Source organism: Urocampus carinirostris, chromosome 4 (assembly GCF_059441175.1).
Source record: "Urocampus carinirostris isolate Australia breed hairy pipefish chromosome 4, RoL_Ucar_1.0, whole genome shotgun sequence".
Lineage (NCBI taxonomy): Eukaryota > Metazoa > Chordata > Actinopteri > Syngnathiformes > Syngnathidae > Urocampus > Urocampus carinirostris.
This window is the reverse complement of record NC_142352.1, coordinates 27093018-27115385: the sequence shown is the minus strand read 5'-3', so window position 1 is coordinate 27115385 and position 22368 is coordinate 27093018. Positions and strand designations below refer to the sequence as shown.

The following is a 22368-nucleotide window of genomic DNA, read 5'->3' as shown; positions in this document are numbered from 1 at the left end:
GAATTGTATCTCATTTTCAATAGTTTTAATTAAAATATGTGAAAGTTCGTTGGATATTTGCAGAAAACAAATTACAGTTGCTGAAAGAATCGATGTTAAATTGATTACATTTTTCCTTGGCACACTATTTTTTGGGGTAACATTTTTGTTTAAATTAATTAATTTTATTTAATTGTCACCGTTTGAATATTTACATGTACAGTAAATATTATGGAGTTAAATAAATAAGTCAATTTATGTATTTATTTATTTATTTATTCATTTATTTTTGTATTTATTTATTTATGGAATCAACCATTTATTTGCCCATTTATTTTTAGGTACTTGAATTTAATTAAACATGTTACTGTATACACATCTTAAGCGATACCAGGTAAAATATCAAAACACTTCCGAAAGTATCTTTTTAAAAATAAAGCCTCGTTAATTTTAAGTTGAAAGGACTTTCAGAAGTGACATCCGCTAGCTGCCGCGAGAGCCAAAACAACCGTGAACCCCCTTCCTGTCATCATAACACCGTACCGCTGCTTTCACGAATTAATGTTCACCGACGTTGAAACGCCCCTGGGACTGAATTAGTTGGTAAGAAATAACGTATATATAGTGAAAACAAAGTTGCCCTTCGTTAAACGGTTAACGTTTCGATACTTTCGACATTGTTTCGCTAGTTAGCATTAGCTGCTGTATCCGCCCCCAGTCAGACAGACATCCCAAAACAGCCCATATGAAATTATTTTCTGTTTCCAAACTGTTTTAAACCGCAGCGAACGCACAAATATACAAAACATTAGTGAATTATGTGCTTAAGTTCGAGAGTTGCGGGGTAAGGGTGTACGAGGTTCCGGGGCTAGCAGAAGTCGAAGAGTCAATTTATTGCACTTGAAGGACTTTTGTAAGTTAGTCAGGTCAAGTAACATTTATTTGTATGACCCTTAATTGCAAAAAGTCTCAAAGGGCTGCTCAGGGTACAGTCAAGGTTTTTATAGCATCGCCTGATATTACACCTGCATAGGGGCAAGGAAAAACTCCCGAAACCCAAGAATGAGTAAAAGTGAGAAACCTTGAGAAGGGGGGCCGTCCATGAGGTAATCCCCCTCCCAGGACAGTTAGGCTGCAATGGATGTTGCGTGGGCACCAGTACACTCAATTGTAAATGGTCTGAATTTATACAGCGCTTTTCAAGTCACTGAAGACCTCCCAAAGCGCTTTACAATGTGTTTCACACTTAGCCATTCACACAAACACTTTGTTATCTTACTGTTTTTGCATAATATCTATCTATCTATCTATCTATCTATCTATCTATCTATCTATCTATCTATCTATCTATCTATCTATATAGTGTGTATGTATGTCATAGGTATATTCCAATTATTTCCAAGATAATGAATTTTGGAGAGTCTGTCTCGTTTTTGACTAATTATCGTAGTCAACTTATATAATAATCACAAGTAATACCTGAAAATGTTAAGTGTGCCTCAAGATTTTTTTTTCAGGACAGTAATTCTCAACTGCAGGCCTGTGAGATACATATCTTACATATTCAGAGTGTTTTATTCTGTCCTCTTTTATACCACGATAAAAAATAATCAATGTAAACATAACATGTTACTTTCCAAATTGAGTGTATTTTGGGTGAATCTCAGGATAGTACTTAGAATGTAATTTCTCCCTTCCAAATAAATTTCAGTGTCTGTAAATGCAATGGTGCCTCAGCTTTTAACTCAATCCGTTCCAAAGTCAGAGTTGAGGTCTGATTTAGTCGAGGCCTTAATTTCTTTTCCCTAAGTTAACACGGTAAACACATTATTCCCTTCTGGCTTTTATGGAATGTCCTCTTTTTTTCCCCAATAAAACGTATATTTAAACATGTAGATGTAAATAATACAGATGATAATTATACCTTATATCGCAAACATTTTGGGGTACAGTTTACATATCTATGGAGTCTCTTGTGATTGCTTCTTTTCCCTCCTTTGTAATGAATGTATTGACTGACATTTTCTTCTAAAAAAGACCCTTTGAAAGCGGAGGAGAGTTTTGGTCCAGGCTCATGTTGGTTGAGTGCGAAGGCGTTCGAAAGCTGATACTCTACTGTATAAATAAACTTAGCTAAGAATTACAACTTTAGTGTATACTCCACTTTCTATTGTGGCCAGCTGCTGATGATAGAGTGTGGTTCAACTTTTTGTCGTGGGTTGAATACCACGTGCCTAAAAATAACAGCCCCCACCCAAAAATAGTAAGATGTGATCAATGTTTAGTGATAATTGAATGGCCTTTAGAAGTTTGTTTTTACCCTGTCTCTCTGCTAGTGTTTTGCATCAATTATTTTTGTACCAACAGTGCGGCGCGAGCCATGTGTAGCTGTGTTCGGAGCTCCAAGGCTCTGTCCCCTGCCATGCTCCCCAGGTTACTGCTGCCTCATCCGGGCTACATGTTGGCCGCCAGAGGCCTGCGGACCTCTACGAATTGCATGCAGGCAGTGAACGGGGAGTCCTCTCAACTGCTGCCACTGCCCAGCCAGGCCCGTGTGGTCATCTGTGGAGGAGGCATAGTGGGAACCTCAGTGGCATATCACTTGGCCAAGCTGGGCTGGACTGATATTGTTCTTCTGGAGCAGGGCAGGTGTGTAATTCTTTGATAATTCAATGATTTTCTGCTGTATTCCTGCATGTGAAATCGATTGAATTGACACCCATCCCAGCCATCTTAGGGCAGTGGGCAGGGGACACAGACAGAAAACTTACTCGCCCATTCACACCTAGGGAAAATTTGGACAGGCCAATTAACCTGACATACATGTTTTTAAAATGTGGGAGGAAACCCGTGTGCCCAGAGGGAACCCATGCTGGCAAGGGGAGAAAGTGCAAACTTCGCACTGGGAGGCTGCATGTAGCTGGAATCAGACCCTGGACCTCCATACCGTGGGGCTGCACACTAACCCCAAACTTGCCGTGCCAACTGTTTTTTTGCATTTGAAAAATCAAAATAAAGTAAATTGCACAATTAGAGTTTATAAATAGACAGTAGTAAATGCACAATTATGCACACAAAAAGCGTAACCTTCTTTCGAGACTTAAATCTTTCTTTTTTTCTGTTTAAAGACTAGGAGCAGGCACCACTAAACTTTGCGCTGGCATCGTCAGTGTAGCTAAACCAATTTCTATCGAGTGCAAAATGGCTGACTACTCCAACAATCTGTATCAGCAACTCGAAAGGGAGACTGGAGTCAAGACAGGTACCCCATCTTTTGCTATACTTTATGTTCATCTTGAAATTTTAACTCCATTTTGTCTATTTCAGGCTATGTGAAGACTGGTTCTCTGTGTCTGGCTCAGAATCAGGATCGCTTCATCTCACTGAAGCGCCTCGCGTCGAGACTCAAGTGAGTTATAGCTGTCACATTTATTGAAATAGAAATTAATAGAATCATCTCTATTGTCTATAAGGCGCAGCTGACCAAAGCTGCACCCAGTACATTTTTAAAAGAAAAAAAAAAGTTCATTCATAAGACACACCTCATTATAATCCACATGTGCCCTCATTGAAACATGAGATACTTACAAAGAAAGACAATACACAAAGTTTTAATAATATATTGTACTATAACCCCTTAACCTTCCGATGGCCCGCCAGTGGGTCACCGGCCTTTTGATAAACAATTACGTGTCTGTATGATGTCACCAGTCACTAAAATACACCATGCCACACATCATTGGAAACTTTAATTTCTAGGGATTCAAGATATAATCATTTCAAAATGTACTCATCATTGGAAACCTTAATTTCTAGGGATTCAAGATATAATCATTTCAAAATGTACTCATCACAGAAACAACACGATCAGTCTGAAACAAGATACCCCAAAATATAAAGCCGTGATTTATCACCAATAAGTACCCCGGCGGTCTTCCACTTATTTATATGTCTGCAAAAATGGCTTTGTTGCATCAATGACAATCCATAGGATCAAAATCTTGTAAAATATTTATTCCAAAGCACACGATAATGCCGACAGTTAAATAGGAATCTTCCTTAAACATTTCCGCTTCGTTGGACTGTGCTTCTGGTTTTCCGTTAGCCCCGCCCCATTTTTTCCATTTACAAATAAACAGACTCGTAAAATGATTCCCAATATTGTAGTTAGCCCTCCCCTTTCGATTGACACCTTTTCCTTGATGAGGGTCTGTTCATGCTTATTCTATTAACGCACAAAGCGCGAAGTTGCAGTAAACTTGCGTCTTCCTCAATACATATATTACTCGTGTCTCACTCTTACCTTTACTGCTCGGGCACCCCCTGGCGGCCGTTAGAAAATTTTTTATAAATTGACCTCATCGTTGCAAAAGCTTGGGGAAAAAGTCGCGGCTGTTATTTCGAATTTTTGTTAATTCTTTATCAAAATAAGAAACAACATATTAAAATGAGCAAAATTTGCAGAGGGGACTTATAATCTAACTATTTTTTTTCTTTTAATTGAAATATGAAAATAACTAAAAAATGAGGGGGAAAAGTATTGCAAAGGTCAACTATAATTTAGGTTTATTTTTCACTTTTCCCTTGAAAACTTGTAAAAGAAGTCCAGTCATGTTTATTTGTATAGCCCTTAATCACAAGGGGTCTAAAAGGGCTGCACAGACTACAGACTATTGCAAACTACAGAATATTGTTACACCACCCCCTGATCTAAAATCTACATGAAAAACTCACGAAAGAATAATACTTAAAATATTTTTTTTCTGTTCTTATTTTATCATAAAACCGCCTAAAAATCAAGTAAATTAAGAAAGGGAAAAATGCTGCCAGATTAGCATGTTTTTAGCCCTCTATACATATTGCTATAATTTCAGTCACTCTTGTAAATGTCAGTCTAAAAAAGCAGAGTTATTTCCCTAATGACTTCGAGGTGAGATTAGTTTTTACTCATAGTTATGCTAACATTTATTATTCAACAGTTTAACTTTGTGGAAAACTGGTTTGGCGTCACTTGTATATATTTGTGTTGTTTTAGGGTGATGGGAATAAGCTGCAACATTGTAAAACCTAAAGACGTGGCCAAACTCCACCCATTAGTGAACATTCATGACCTAGTGGGGGCGCTCCACCTGCCCACCGATGCCGTGGTTTCCCCACCGGATGTCAATCATGCCATGGCCGTGGCAGCAGCTGGGCATGGCACGAAAAATCTTACTAATTTGATACACCTTGCATGTTTTTGATTGTTTTAATTGTGTCTTAGGTGTCCAAATCCTGGAAAGAACCAGCGTTCAACAAGTTCTAGTGGAGAAAGGACATGTGATGGCGGTGGAGACTGACCGCGGCTCCATCGAGTGTGAATATTTCGTCAATTGTGCTGGACAGGTAAAAATAAAAATAGGGTTCCAAAACCTTTTCATGTGAGGGCCACATTACTTTTCCCTTCTCTGGTGAGGGGGCAGGGTTTGTTTGTTACAGTAAAAGTCGAGAGATTTCAGAAGTGCCGAAATGTAAAAATGTATTGTTTTCTAAAAAGCCACAGTCAAATATCCCTTCTGGATTCTTCACGGAGCAAAAGTAAGAAAATGAATTACACTATAAATGAAATAAAACAAAAAAACAATAACACTCTTGGTTTTTCAAGAAAAACAGTCGATGGGACATAAAATTTATGTTGTGTCATGCACAGTTTTTACAGGTAAAATCAGCTTAGTTGTCGGAGCAGTGGACCTCCAGTGGTATTAACCCTTTGCACACGTGACCTTACCACATAATGACACCATAACGGACGGTAATAACCTGTAGTAAACGGTAGACAACAAAAACAGCTATACGATTCAACACCATTGGCAATGACTAGTCGAACGGATATTGCGCAGCTGTCAAATGAAATGGCTCGCCTTGATGGAAAGAACAAAGGGCGCTATTTAGAGAAACTGAGGATAGCATTAGCAAAGCTAGCTACCGAGCGATGCAGTCTTCCCCCTGACATTCACACATCTAAACAAATCGTCCAGTCTACCTGATTTCAGTCCAACTGATATGTACCAGTTAACCGTAAATGGAGTATCCCCACTCACCAGTGCTGATCTAAAAACGTATGAAGTCTAGATGCTTACCACTTCTTCGTTGCAGGTTGCTGTGATTCGTCAAAAAAACACCCCCTGCATGACATGTCCCCTTCGCACAAAATCTACTAAAACGACTTTGTATCTAGATTTTGGGGGAATTTAATAGAACAGTAAAGCAAGGGTCAAGGGTGCATTCAAATCAATTTTGAGCATGTTGAAAATATTAATTTAAGCGAAACCAAGTTTTCTCTTCTAAAGTTCGTCTGTCGTTTTATCCGTTAGTAATTTGACAGCTTTATTGTAGAGCACATAACAGTTTTCGATATACGTGATTTTCAGAAGATTACTGTTTTGAGTCCCTGGTTAATCACAATAAAAGGAGTTCATTTACGTAATAAGGAATGGCAACAGTAATCCACTAACCTAGCTAGATAGCACTAGTGAACTTAATATATCAAGTGTCTTTGACGTGACTCATACCGAATAAACATTAAATTCCTTGAAAATATATCAAACGTACCTTGTGAAAAATGTTCGCTGCAAATCCTGGAATACTTGAGGGCTGCCAATTCCAGTCCCTTTGTTTGACTGTTGATAAACAGTGCTGTTTTCTGTCATCATCAATAGGGATGCAATTCCAATTCATGCTTAGAAGCTTGCCCACCACACAGGAATAGATTAGCATGGTGAAAAGTGGTGGTCATGATCTTCTGTCTTGGTTATTTGCATTTGTTTTAACTCAACTGGTTATTCAACTGTCGTGTTCTCAAGTGCCTCTTACCGTCTGTCATGGATTTCATTCTGCCAGAGAAGGCAACGGGACGTCACGTGCAAAGGGTCAATAAATGTCTTGCATAAAGGCAGTGGATTTATCTCCTTATCACACTGTTTTTAGTCTTGGTACCAGAGACGAAGGTTAATTTCATTGTGCGTTTTACATGTTACATTGACAATACATTCTATTCTCTGCATTGTAAGTGACAAATTTATCATCATTCTATCAGGTACAACAAGATAACCATTCGTCCCTGGTCCCGTGACAAAAGATATGAAATGAAATGATCTGCATTTCTATGGCGCTTTTCAAGTCAATGACTTCCCAAAGCGCTTTACATTGTGCTTCACATTTCCCAATAGCGGCCGTGATCTGTGCAGCCATGTAAGGCGCTAACCTGCTTATTGGGGGTATTGGGGTTTCAGTGTCTTACCCAAGGACACTTCGGCATGTAACACGGACAAGCCGGGATTCGAACTGGGATCCCTTAATCCTAAAACGATCGCTCTACCTCCTGAGCTACTGCCGCCCCAAAAAGATAGTGTAATAATGAGATAATATCCAATACCAGTTCATAAGTCATCTAAATCACTGGTAGTCCAGTGGTAAGAGTTAAACACCCTCACTGCTGTGACCTGGATTTGAATCTCGTTACAACCGAAAATGCGCATCCAGACTTTGAGTTGTTTTTTAGGTGAAAAATAAATTTGCATCAAAATGCTCTCTGGTATTGTTCAGGGGGGCTTACCAAATGTGGAGGGAAATTTGAATAAGCATTTTATGATACAGACTTTGTAAACCAGCCTGAAGAATTTCTTCTGAACATTGTTTTTCTTTCTGTGTGTGTTGCTTCAGTGGGCATACGAGCTGGGCCAGGCAAGCGAAACCAAAGTTTCGGTCCCTTTGCACGGATGCGAGCACTTCTACCTCCTAACCAAACCTCTTAAGCAGGATCTCCCAGCCGACACTCCAGGTCTCTCACATGGTTTGATCATAATGTCGGACAATTGACTGTCCTCAAGTTGTGGGCTTTTCCCTCTGAAGTAAATTCGTATGTCAAGGTGCCGTTGTCTGTCACTGTCCTTAGTTGTTCTTGACATGGATGGAAGGATATATGCTCGGTCGTGGCAGGGAGGTCTTCTGTCGGGGGGCTTTGAGAAAAACCCTAAGCCCATATTCACCGAGGGACGCAACCAGCTGGAAATTCAAAACATGCAGGAAGACTGGGACCACTTTGGTGAGAGTTTCTTCGATTGCTTTTTATTATCCGGCACTTCCAGGGCATACATTAGCAATACCCATTCTAAAATTTGTACTTGAAACACAATAAGAATTTGTAGATGCAGCTTTTACTAACAATACTTTTGTGAGTATTTTTGCTCAAATGTCTTCCTCAGACGTCAATAACCTTTTTCAAGCTGAGAGCTAGTTTTTTGTTACTGTTTAGACGAAAATCTACCAGATTCATATGGATTTCTAAAATAACAACGTGTTATTACTATGTTCTTACTTTGTTATGATTATGTTATTACCATGGTGTAATTTATAAGTTGGGTTGAAATAGGCTCAGTCAACCACTAGAACGTGTGACTAATTTACATTTATGATATATATGGCTACCTTAAGAAGGAATTTGGACAATCATGTATTCAAAGACGCAGATTAAGTCAATGATTTTTTATGCTAGTAAGAAACAACAACCAAAAAACAGAAAATCAACATGACCCTATTAAGCCATTTTCAGATCCAGTCCATAGGCTAGTCAGCTGTTCTTAAAAGGCTACCTGGTGACCACTGCTCTTCTGTATAGCTTTTGATAAAAAAAAAAAAAGAAAGTCATACTTATTAAGAACCACATTTTTTACTTTTTGGAAGTTTGTTTGGAAACTTCTGCATGAAATGTAGATGTAAAGACTGTTTAATGGTGCGGACGGGAAGCTATAATCAGCATAGTAAGTTGGACTGAGGCCAATGGTCACCTTGCCACATGCATGTTAGGATCACTCCTTTAGTTTGGTGACCTTGAATACAACACTTAATGTAACATGAGAGTACTAAAGCTTGACAGGTGGTTGTAGAAAGTAGAAATCAAACCTGAATTCCTTGTGTTAATACTTGTCCACAGTGCCTTGGGAAATTATTCAGCCGCCTTGGGATTTTTAACCTTTTGCCACATTTCAGGCTTCAATATGAAGATAAAAAACTCAAAAATCAACAACATTGGGAAGTGGAATAAAATGTAGCGGCTATTTTTTTACTTCTTTGTTACTCGGGCTCTTCACTCTCAGTGCAGAAAACTCACTTGATTCAAACCAAAATGAATGCTTAAGTCTTCCCCCTGAATTTCAATTTCTTAATCTCTTTTCCTTCTTTTAGAGCCAATGCTTAGCGCACTGCTGAGGAGAATGCCTGGTCTTGAATCGGCCGAGATCCAACAGCTTGTCAACTGCCCAGAGTCTTTTACCCCGGATATGCGCTGTCTAATGGGCGAAACGCCGGGTGTCTCGGGCTACTACGTGCTGGCCGGGATGAACTCTTCGGGTCTGGCCTTCGCCGGAGGAGCTGGCAAGTGAGTTCTTCTAGAGGGTAGTTCTGAGAACTTTGCGAACATGGTCAGTTTGCTCTTTCAGACCCATTGACAAGAAATCTTGTCACATGACAAATAAAAACCCAGTGCTGACAATTCTGTTCTTTAGAAATCCCTTTTGTTGTTGTCTTTGCCAAAATAATATGTTTTAACAAAAGCTCATGTTCATATGGTTGGTCATATTCCAACGCATTTTTCAACGCTTCTTTTGTCAGATATCTGGCAGAATGGATCACCTATGGTTACCCCAGCGCTAACGTGTGGCCACTGGACATCAAGCGCTTCGGAAACTTGCAGAGCAGCCGTACCTTCTTGCGACATCGCGTAATGGAGGTCATGCGTACGTCGACATATTTTGCTGAAGGTCACACAGATCACAACTAGAAAGTTTTTTATATCCACACTGGTCTGTCTGTGCTGTTTGTTTTCAGCGCTGTTATACGAACTAAAGGTTCCTCGCTGGGATTTTCAGACTGGCCGTCAGCTTAGGACTAGTCCGCTGTATGATCGACTAGACACTCAGGGCGCTCGCTGGATGGAGAAACACGGCTTCGAGAGGCCCAAATACTTTGTTCCACAGGGCAAAGGTACCCAAAAATAGAAATAAAAAAATATTCTAACATATATATATATATATATATGATATACATACATACATTTAATCCTGTGATTGGTTGTTTCAGAGTACATAGCCCAATTCCCTTTATAAGGCTTTGAATAGATAGAGGAAGGTGTAGATAGAATTAGAAATGTGCTTATTGTCACTTAATGTAGTGCACGTTGTTCAAATGAAATTAGGCGTGCCACTTTAAGATCCATTCATCCATCCATCATCAGCACAGCTTGTCCTCAGTAAGGTTGCGGGGGTGCAGGAGCCCATACCAGCTATCTTTGGGCAGTGGGCAGGGGAAACCCTGGAGTGGTTGCCAACCAGTCGCAGAGAACACAGACAACTCACTCGGTCATCAACACCTATAGACAATTTGGACCGGCCAATTAACCTGACATTCATGTTTTTAGAATGTAGGAGGAAACCGGAGTGCCCGGAGGAAACCCACGCAGGCACGGGGAGAACATGCAAACTCTACACAGGAGGATTCAATCCCGTGACCTCAGAACTGTGCCGCTGACACGCTAACTATTAAGCTGCTGTGCCGCCACGCAACTCTTTCTTTTTCTAAAAAAAAGACTTGAAATGAAAAAAAAAACAATACTAGGATTAATAGGCAAGGTTAGGTAGTGCATGTAGACTGGCTTAAGTTGTAAGTACATCAGAAAATGGTGCAACTGTGCAGAGGCATTGTGCAAAATAAGAAATCAAGAATGAATTGGGAATTTAATTGTATTCTTTACATAGGTAAGATATCTTTTTTTACAGTTTTTGTCCGGTTGTCTGGGGGGATTTGGCGCTAGGGATTAACTTGTCTCCAAGTCTGTTAGTCTTTGTTTTAAGGGACCTATAGTGTTTGCTGTGATGATGACCCTTTGTAAGGCGACATACCAAGCGAATCTCTGTTTGTTCCTGCAGATCTTCTTTCTCTGGACCAAAGCAAAACTTTCTATAAGCCCGATTGGTTTGACATTGTTGGTGCTGAGGTGAAGTGCTGCAAAGAAGCCGTCTGTGTCATTGACATGTCGTCCTTCACCAAATTTGAACTTACTGTGAGTGGCCCGTTTTCTCCACTTAACTGCAATACTTTGAGTGTCCTCTTAAATGTTTTTTATTTTCATTTTACATGAAATGTTGTGCTGCACTCTTTATATGTATACTTTAGCAATACGCTATTTTGTCTTATTGAAACTCTGAAGACAGCAAGATGTTGGTCTACAGGAATCCCCTCAGTATCAATCTCCCAGATAGTCAAAAAATGTGAATGTGTTCTTGACTCTAGCCACCTCCCACTAGGGGCATATGGTGCCAGTATATAACATTATATATATATATATATATATATATATATATATATATATATAAACCAAGTAATAACATACAGACAATGCTTTGTATGGCAAACTTTGTGTGCAGCAAATTCAGCATACCTCACACTAACTTTTTTAGATTTCTTTAAATCCACAATCTTGCCCACAGTTTAAACACCTGCTTCCACACTTCCAAAAGAGACTGCATTAGACAAGTTTCTCGTTACCGTCCCTCGTCTTAAAGGTAGTCTTTCAATTATTTACGGCCAGATATGCGACCTAAGTAAGAGCTCCCTGACATTAATAAAAACACAATGGGAGCAGGAAACTGACAACAAAATACCCGATATACTCTGGGAAACTGTGCTTAAGAGAGTACATATTTTCCCAATATGTGCATGAGATGGTCTGATTCAGACTAAAATTGTGCACAGGGCTCATAGGACCTAAGATTGAATGTAAAGGTTTTTAAGGATGTTAACTCAAACTGTGATGGTGCAATTAATCTCCAGCCAATCACAACTACATGCTTTCGTCTTGTCTTATTTGTACATAATCATACTTACTTAATTACTTTATAACTACCCAAAATCATATAAGACATTATTGGCTTTTTAACTCTGCTAGCACTTAGTCTGATCCTACTAAGACTAAAATCGTCAGCCCCACCTTCCCGCACCATCCATCCATCCATCCGCTATCTGCACCGCTTTTCCTCTGTAGGGTCACGTGGGTGCTGGAGACCATCCCAGGAATCTTCGGGCAGTGGACAGGGACACCCTGAACTGGTTGACAGCCAGTAGCAGGGAAACCTTCCCACAGTGTTTACATCTGGAAAAAATAGATATATATTATACACAAGATGGTTAAGTTTTAAATTGAAAAAAAATCCCAGATATTCTGGATTGATTAACTTAATCGAATCTCCTGATGACTGTTCCAACCTCCTCATTGAATTATTTACTTTACTGCCTCATGTATATGGTGCTGTGCAACGTTATTCATTGATTTAGCTATTCCCTCCCTTTTACTGTTATGCATTCAGGTGTCTCATGTGTGGGCAGCCACCCATCACAACAGGTCTTATTTAAAATATGTGCTCTTTTTCAGGTTTGACGAGGTACTCCTGTTTTCTTAGTTACGTTTTCTTGTTGTTGTTGCCTTCCATGTATTGTTGTTGTTGTCTTTTTTTTAATCATATTAGAAGCTCACACTCTATGCAGTGTTACTATTGTATAAGCCTAAATAATTCTATGTTTGTATCCTTGGTGATCAAAAATCCAATTTTAAAAAAATGTGGCAGATGTCTCTGGATTAAAACAAGCAGTTGGACTCTTATATCACCATGTGCTTCTTTTTCCTGGTTCTGGGTTCTGCTTTAACATTTTAACAGTTAACATTGTTCTTACCAATGTGTTCAGTGCTGCACTTGTATATATTTTTTTCAGTTTTCCCTCATTTTTTCTTTAGCAGAGCCAACCAGGAACTGAACATTTGTTAATTAAGCTGTATATGTGTTCCACATTATCATAGTCTCCTGGCGATGAGGCCCTGGAGCTGCTGCAGCACCTGTGTACCAATGACGTGGACGTTCCAGTGGGACACATTGTTCACACAGGCATGCTCAACCAACGAGGAGGCTACGAGAATGACTGCAGCGTTGTGCGCCTTAGCAAGAACAGGTGAGTAAAAAAAACTCAGAAGTATGAGTCTTCAATCTTTTTGGGTCAAGGGAACCATGCCGATCCAACTAAAACGTACCTATCACCTGAACAATAAATCAAATGATGCAGTTTTTAACATTTACTGGGTTCTATAATAGAATAGCCCTAGAAAAGGTAGTACAGTGGAACCTCAGTTTTCGAACGCCTCTCAGTTCGGACAAATCGGTGTTGGACCAAAAATTTCGAGAAATTCTTGCTTCTCTGTTAGGTCAAAAAATCGGAGTTCGAAACGCCGGTACGCTAGGGTGCGATGCTGTGCGGCGTACGGGTGTTTTAGCCCCTAATTAGGTCGGTGCACGCAGGACAGGTGGAAAAAAAAAACAAGTTGTTCGTCCAACTATTGCCTTTGAGAAAGACATCATAGCTAAATATGAAAGAGGTGTACGAATTTCCGATCTTGCTAGTGAATACAGCATGGCTAAATCTACTATCAGTACGATAGTAAAGAATAAGGAGGCTGTGAAATCGAGTGATGCGGCTAAGGAAGTTAGTGCTATAAGCAAGCAACTGCCGCAAGTTTTGGAAGCGGTTGAAAAACTTTTGATGATTTTTCTCTCCCCACCGTCCACCACAAAGGTAAGAAATCTTATTCATAATCCTTTTTTTTAATTTTTACACGTTCATGTTAGTGTAATCTTTCGTACGGAAGATTTCGTACGGAAGATTACGCTAGAACGAACGTACGATTAGCCTGGGTTAGCTTCATGTTTACGTTCTTGCTAAACATTAAGGGTGTTGGAACGGATTAAAACGATTTTACATTACTTTTAATGGGAAAAACGATTATCCGTGATCGACCAAATCGGTTTTCGAACAGGGTTCTGGAAAGGATTATTGTTGAGAACCGAGGTTCCACTGTATTTATGATTAAATACAAACATTAAGACTGCAATCTTCTCCCTTATCTGTATTTCAAGTAATAATTCTGTAGCGCTTGATAAATTTAGATATATTTACAGAGCTGTCTCGGAAAATAAGAATATCTTTATGGTTTTCTGTAATGCAATTTAAAAAAAAAAACAAATGTCATATATTTAGGGATCAGAATTTTCCGCGGATCCGCGGATTTCCGCTGTTTTTGAACCCCAAAGGTCATTCCCGTAAATCGTCTAAATTCGATGAGAAAATATTTTGGGGGGGTGAGGTATGATACGTGACTGTTTCATCACCCCAAGTTAGCAGTTAGAGATCGCGAGAAAAATATGGAAAAAAGAAGCGCAGCGCATTAGATCTATAACACACAACAAATAGATCGACTCCTACCATTGGTCGATAGGTTCGCTGATAACCAATCAGCGGAGCTTTTGTTCAGAGCATTGGCTTTCTCAAACATGGCGCTCCTTCTGGTCTTTTCAAACGGTGAAATGAGTGTTTGAAAAAGTAAATATGAAAATACTAAGAAAAGAAGACGAGGCTTTTGTCTCCGAGATTGATAAAGGAATCAAGAATAAATTTAAGTGGTCATGGCTGGAGAAGACTGTCACAGACTGACATGTATTTTCTTTAAGGATGTTCAGTTTGTGCATTCTATTTTCAAATTAATGATGAATGGTTATTAATGTATATATTTTCATATATATTGTTGATTAGTAGCTAAATACAAGGTCCATCTTCATCATCAAAACACAACAACAATGGTGATGGTTGTAACATTGTAATCCCCCAATTGTTTTAAACATCTTAAAACTGAAAAAAATACATGGTTTCTGTTTTGTTGGATTTAATTCATTCTAGTGCAATTTTCACATAGCAAAAAAGATAAATGCCGTTGGCTTCGGGTGGGTTTGCCCCCCTGAGCCCCCCACCGGGCTCCGCCCTGGACCTGGCCGGGGCCTGCGGCCCCTGGACCCTGGCTATTTCGGCTGAAAATGAAAATCTCCATTCTGATCCCTGTATATTAAATATTGCAAGCCTTTTACTATTTTAATATTTCTCATGATGACTTCTAGCCTCTAAGTATACTTTTACATGATGATCTATTATTTTAAGATGCAATAGTTGATTTTTCCTTAACACTTTATCACAATATTCTTATTTTCTGAGAAAGTCCTGTGCAACATGTATGTGTTTATTATCATTGTTTTAAAGGACTGAAATTATTAAAATGGCTCCTGTACTATATTGCAGACTTCTTGCCTGCTTTGTGCAATTTGCATACCAAATTGTTTTCAAGTGACTGTGTTACCTCCTACATGCAACCAGGAAAACAAACACACACACTAAAAAATCCATTAAGTAACATCGCTCAACTCCTCGCATGTTTTAATATCGTAAAATTCTAACAAACTTCACAATATGGAGGATGTGAGAAGAAATGTTCATGGACTCATGGAACTCACGTCTTTCCGTTGTTTCGTACCCTGCAGCTTCTTCATCATCTCCCCAACAGACCAGCAGGTCCACTGCTGGTCATGGATCAAGAAACATATGCCCAATGACCCACAACTTTCCTTGGAGGACGTCAGTTGGAAGTACACAGGTAGAGTAAGTCTATAGTCCACTTTTTCTTGATGCTTTTGTGCGACGAAGCAACTTTTTCTTCTAGCTTTAAATCTGATTGGACCTCGTGCCATGGATGTCCTGGCGGAGCTGTCATATGTTTCTATGACGCCCGACCACTTCCCCTCCATGTTCTGTAAGGTAAGCTCAGGTCCTGTGCACGGTCTTCAAAGTGAAACATTCCAAATGTTGCTAGAAATCGGAATGTTGAAAAAAACGTTTTCGGTAAGTATTTTCAACCTTGGGTTTGCAGGAGATGAGTGTTGGATACGCAAATGGCATCCGTGTGATGAGCATGACTCACACGGGCGAGCCTGGTTTCATGCTATACATCCCGATTGAGGTAGGCTTTCATTTGTTTTTTTCCCTCAAGTTTTATCAGACAACTATGCAAAGTTCTCACAATTTTCCTTTTGTTATCTCATTCAGTGATAGCTGTTTTGCTCCAATTTGACAGTTTTTGAAGGCCTATTGAAAATGTAGTTCTGTAGCTATACAAGCATGTACCCCGCCAAATGAAAGATACAACCTTCTTTTACCAAAAAAGATGGTAGTTTTCTGCTGGTACTTATCCGGTAGTCATTGTCATCGGATCGCCCCTATATTGGTACTTCATGTTTGAAGACTTGAAGCCAGATGTCTGGAATAACAAGAACAGATTTAAGGTATTCCTGCCATCTAGTGGTCACTCAATATACCAAAATCATGACAAGCGGATCTTGAGTTGCATTCGGTTATTGTTAAATGGTAAATGGTCTGCATTTCTATAGCGCTTTTCAAGTCAATGAAGACCTCCCAAAGCGCTTTACAATGTGTTTCACACTTACCTATTTACACACACACTCACACCAATAGCAGCCATGCAAGGCGCCGACCTGCTTATTGGGGCTATTAGGGATTCAGTGTCTTGCCCAAGGACACTTTTTTGGCACTCCCTAGTGGCTCCTTGGCGCTTTTCAACAAACCACAGCTTCAAGAACTTTGCTCAAGTAGAATACCCGGCAACACCAAGCCCGGCAACATCGGGCCATTCTGCTTGTGCTTTTCTTAATTTACAACCTATCAAGTTATTACTATGTAGTGACTATGTTACCAGGTTGATCATTGGAACTACGGTTAAATAGACTTAACCACACTTTTTTTTTTTTTACTTGAGAATCATAAATGATCCAGCATTGATGAGCTATTTTCAGAGCAGGTCCACAGGCACCTTAGCGGTCCTTAGGGGGCACCTGCTGTAAAGAAGCGGGTAAAATGTTTATATACATTCAAAAAAGAAAATAACCAACGACTTTTCACACCCATGGCACCAAGTGCAGATTACATCAACACGGAAAATGATATCCGTGGCACTGAGAGAGCTACAGATATAAAACAAAGCCAGCTTTCTGGAACAACCATCTAACATACTCTGCACATTAGTAAGCCATATTGCCACATATAGGGCGCAATGTCGACAGCAAGGAGGTTTTCCAGACGACCAAAGAAAGGATCTTTGTGTCCATCTAGTGGTCTATTATCATACAAAAATCATTACTCAAGCCAAGAGACTCAGTGAAGAGCTAGGTAAAGAGTTGTACCTTTTTTTTTTTTTTTTTTTTTTTTTTTTTTTTCATAAAACAACCTCTTTTTTTGTCCATGACACCAAAGCCTAATGCCATTGCAAATGTGTTTTCACATCTGTGGCACTAAATGAGCTCAAGATAAATCACAGTGAATATGGATTCCTAAAATACAAATTATTCTGTAATCTAAAAACTTCCCCTTCTTCTCAGTATGCGCTGCACGTGTACAACGAAGTGATGTCGGTGGGTCAGAAGTACGGCATCCGCAATGCCGGATACTATGCGTTGCGCAGCTTACGCATTGAGAAGTTCTTTGCCTTTTGGGGTCAAGACCTGGACACATTCACCACGCCGCTGGAGTGTGGACGGGAATTCCGTGTCAAGTTTGATACGGTAAATATTTTAGTATATATTATTTTTTACACCAATATGAAGGTGAGTGTAGCGTGTTTGTCTTGTGATCAGAATTAGATTGTTTTTTAGAATTACTGTGTTACTTCAAGTTTACTCAGACGAGGATGCAAAATCTCGTAATTTTGGAGCTACACATTTATTTATTAATTCGTGGTTCATTGATTTTAAGATGAATTACTTATTTGGCCAAAAACAAGCACTCATTGGTTGATAAAGACAACTAGATTTATTGAAATGAAATGATCTGCATTTATATAGCGCTTTACAAGTCAAGACTTCCCAAAGTTCTTTACAGTGTGCTTCACATTTCCCAATAGCGGCCGTGCAGCCATGTAAGGCGCTAACCTGCATATTGGGGGTATTAGGGGTTCAGTGTCTTACCCAAGGACACTTCAACATGTAACACGAAGGAGCCGGGATTCGAACTGCGATCTCTTGATCCCAGGACGAGCGCTCTACCTCCTGAGCCACTTCTAATCAAGATACCAAAATGGGGACGATATTATCAAACACGCCACTCAGAGAGTTTTGCAATTAAATTCCTGACGGTGTGGCATAAATCATGAATCGTCACACAAAGACAAATCACCAATCTCTTGATTACGAGCTAAAACGTTGGTGATTTTAATCTTTATTATAAATATATTTAGGTGTGTCATTTTCCAGGAACTCAAACTACACGCTTGTCGATGACTGGTGTGCGTTTTTAAAGCTGTCTATCAGGAGCATTGAGAGAGACTGGTGTAGGTTAGTCTGACAGGGGGCGTGGGTACTCAATATTTGGAAACAAGGCGTGTCCTAGAGGGCGATCGGTGTGGCGTGTGTTTCGAAGTTCCTTCTTTTTGACTCTGTGTTTGTAGCCGGAACAGGGGGGGCAATGTTTTTGTAGCAAGTACATCACCCTATGTGAGTATGTGACAGCCGTTTGATGTGCGTCGTTCATGTCAGGAAATGGACTTTGTGGGGCGCTCGGCACTGCTGCAGCAGCGCCAAGAAGGCGTGTTCCGCCGCTTCGTCATGCTTATCCTGGATGACCACGACACGGAACTGGACCTGTGGCCCTGGTGGGGCGAGCCTATCTACTGTAACAGTCAGCTGGCGGGGGCCACCACCAGCAGCGCCTACAGCTACACGCTGGAGAGACACGTGTGCCTCGGATTCGTGTCGCCGCCCCCTGGGCCCGATGGCCTGCCCTCGGCCGTCACACCCGATTTCATCAACCGAGGGGACTACGAGGTAGACGTAGCCGGGCAGAGGTACCCGGCAAAGGCAAAGCTCTACCCCTTCAGTTCACTTGTCAGCCAGCAGCAGCGCAGACGCAAAGACGACTTGGAACTTAGCAACCTCCAGGTTGAGTGATTGAGAGCTCACAGTGTTTATTTAAGTGCAATATTTGAACCCCACCCAAAAAAAAATCAAGAGTCAGCCATTTTCCTCATTGGTCCCAAGCTAATGTGCCTTAGTGGAGGCCACGTTATCGGTTTGTCCTCCACAGTAGAAGACATTTAAGTTCTGTTGTTCTCATATTCTTTGCACCATGTAAGCCGAGTATACATGTTAATAGTTATAGGTAATGTGACATGGAGGTGATTTTATTTTTAATGTACAAGAGGGAAAGAATAGAATATTACAAATTGAGTAATTAAGCTTTAAATAACTTCATGAAGCACTTTTTTATGCCTCTTGATCAGGGGTCGGGAACGTATGGCTCACAAGCCTGATATGGGTCTTTTTATGACTACATTAGGCTCGGAGATAAAATAGGGCAGTAATCTTCTCTGCGACTTTCCAATTTTAGTGTATGCGAAGCTGGAGCAACACAGAAAGCATTTTCTTCGGTCCAAGGAATATAGAGAAAAGCTTCAACTACAGCTTAAACTCACGGTTTTACACCAAATGACCCTGGTTTGGCTGTACGTCGATAAGGAATACTTTATATGGAAGCTCATTAAACAATCTATGCTCACTGTTTAGACACTTTAAGATGAAAAGCCACAGAACAAACTGTAAACACCTTGTTTTGATACCCTTAATTAGGACAAAAATGACGGTCAAAACCAGCTTCAACAATATTAGGTAACTGCGGGAGAGAGACAAATTTTAAGTTGTATATTTATTGAGAACACAGGCTCTTGTATTATGATCATCTTGTACATTTGATCAAATCATCAAATGTCACACAGTGAAATTATGAGATTAGCTTTTGTCTTGAGAGTGGGTTTGTCGGTTTTGTTAAATCTTGTGTAAAAATATATGGGGTGTCTCTCAGAGAAAAATCTAAATATTTTGCTGTGATGGCTCTGAGTCTAAAAGGTTCCCACCCCTGCTTTAGATGACACCTTTGTTTACAATGAAGGCTTCCGTAAGAGGAATGTATGATTTCCAATGTATCTTCAAGCCAAGAGTGCACAAAAAAAATCTTGTTAGGTTCCAAAAAATGGTAAAAAAAAAAAAAAATCCATTGACAAATTTTCCATCCGAAACTGTTATAAGTAAGCATTTCAAAGTCATGAAAAATCTCTTGAAAATTGCATGAAAAGTTGCCTTGTGATTTCTTAACGGGGAGTCACAATTGTAATTTTTTTAAAGGAATTGTGTCATGTGAGGAAGGTTTTATTCCAATCTGTTTTCTTTAAGGGAATATTCTTAATAATTATCACTATTTTACAAAATGTTTTAAAAATGTTTATTTCTGGAAAAATGTCTCAAATTAGTTTGATTTAGCATCATAAAAGGGAGTATGTTCTTGTGCCAAACAAAATGCTTAAACCCAAAGTATTCAATGCAATTTTTACAAGATGCACTTCTAAAGATATTAATACTATGAATAGGTTAAACAAAAACTAATAATCCTAAGTAACAAAGTGTTGGTTTCATGGCAAGGCATCATTTTAACTATTTGCTTTTTATTTATGGGAATATATATATTTTATAGATGTTTTATGGGTTCTAGGGAAAGGTATAAGGATTACTTTTAAACATTTTAATCTGAATTTCTCTTTAGAAAACTTTGATTCGCATCCTAGAAAATTTGAGATAGAAGATACCATTTTAAGATGGTTTTTATATTCATGAGTCGAGAATGTTCATTTTTGTTATTTAATCGGTGATGTGGTGTATCGAAATGCCCATCATTTGTGTTTGTAAAACATATCACTTTAATTAAATGTATTTCTTTTTAACTGGAATTTGTTATTTCATAACACTAAATCTTCCTGGTCCCCTTTTTAAGATTTGCACTTAATATTTGTCCCCAGATTATTTTCCCCAAATAGTCACTTGTAACTGTTGATGGCTTTTTGGCCTCCCTTGCACAAATTTTACTTTGAATTGAAACTTTATTCTCTTATATTATCCTATTTTTGGGCTCCCCTTGCACAATTTTCATTTTAAATTAAAATTGTATTTCTTGTATTATCGTCCCCGTTATCCACTGAATCACTCGTGTCCTAAAAGAAAAATCGCCTCAGTCTGAAATTGTCGTTTCATTTTGAAAAACCTTTGTGAGGATGTTGACTGCGCGACACCTTGTTATGCTGTGCAATTTATGCCGGCTATGCTGTCATCTGTATCATGTACAGTAACATATATTGGATCGTAATCTTTGTGAAGTACTTTTTAGGTTGTTTGTTTCCATCATGTGTTTGTAATCGGTTTCTTATGAAGGGCTCTCTTTTGCATATGTGCACATCTTTCATTTTACTGCACATGAATAACTTAAGACTGCCCAAAAAATACAATCTGAGGATAGTTTTTATCGTCTCAAAGATACCATGTATATACAAATAAAGTCATGTGATGCAAAGTTTCTATTGAGTCTGTCTGCTGATTTAGTGGGAGTGTTGGGCACCAAACAATAGTAATTACCATAAATTCCGGACTATAGAGCGCACTTGATTATAAGCCGCACCCACCACATTTCGGGAGGAAAACATACACAAGCCGCACCTGTATATTAGCCGCATGCGCCCACATTGAAAAAACGCAACACAAACACAAAATCTAACCATACCCGACACAGTCCATAAATCAGAGCCGGCAATATGAACGGAAAATGATACCGGTACTTAAGATTTGATGCAGACCTGTAGAGTCCGGGTGCCCGTTGAAAGTAATCCAAGGAAACAAGTGTATATTTCCAAAGGTACGGGTGGGAAAAATATATATCCACTATTGTCGGCCACGTCCACAAACACGTCTCACCTTTACTCCACTTCCCGTCAGTTTGCCCCGCCCCTTCTTTCTCATTTGCCCGTTCAAAACATCAGAATGAGTTTCTAAAATAAATACATTACAAATATATACAGTTGCAAATACATATTATACATGGTTACACATATTTACAAAGAAAGACAGTACACCGAGAGAGTTTTCAAAGCTTTAATAATAATATGACTTTCATCCCAAACCGTGCCTGTGAAGGGTAGCAAAACGCTACTAGCAACACGCTCGCGACACAGTAAACGAGTGTTAAAAAAAAACATTCCGTACATGTAGAAACCACGGTAAACCGTCCTCATCTTCCTCCTTAATACTGACGTCATCAAAGTCGTATTCCTTCAGTATGGGTAAGAGACTGTCATACTGGACTGTCTCAGAAAATTAGAATATTGTGATAAAGTTCTTTATTTTCTGTAATGCAATTAAAAAAACAAAAATGTCATACATTCTGGATTCATTACACATCAACTGAACTATTTCAAGCCTTTTATTATTTTAATATTGCTGAATTTGGCTTACAGCTTAAGAAAACTCAAAAATCCTATCTCAAAATATTAGAATATCATGAAAAAGTATACAAGTAGGCTATTCAACTAATCACCTGAATCATCTA

General features: G+C 39.3%; 1 protein-coding gene across 1 annotated transcript; it reads left to right on the top strand.

Annotated features, from left to right (window-relative positions):
* The first annotated feature begins 412 nt into the window (after nucleotides 1-412).
* On the top strand, nucleotides 413-21344 carry pdpr (pyruvate dehydrogenase phosphatase regulatory subunit). The gene is made up of 18 exons (XM_088333998.1): nucleotides 413-582; nucleotides 2347-2628; nucleotides 3108-3241; nucleotides 3307-3388; nucleotides 5015-5178; nucleotides 5243-5364; nucleotides 7681-7798; nucleotides 7913-8062; nucleotides 9202-9394; nucleotides 9628-9752; nucleotides 9844-9999; nucleotides 10941-11074; nucleotides 12866-13014; nucleotides 15423-15535; nucleotides 15602-15696; nucleotides 15809-15898; nucleotides 17331-17513; nucleotides 18483-21344. Exons 2-18 carry the CDS (start codon nucleotides 2360-2362, stop codon nucleotides 18891-18893), a joined length of 2688 nt encoding a protein of 895 aa, XP_088190124.1. The 5' UTR covers nucleotides 413-582; nucleotides 2347-2359; the 3' UTR covers nucleotides 18894-21344.
* The last annotated feature ends 1024 nt before the right edge of the window (nucleotides 21345-22368 follow it).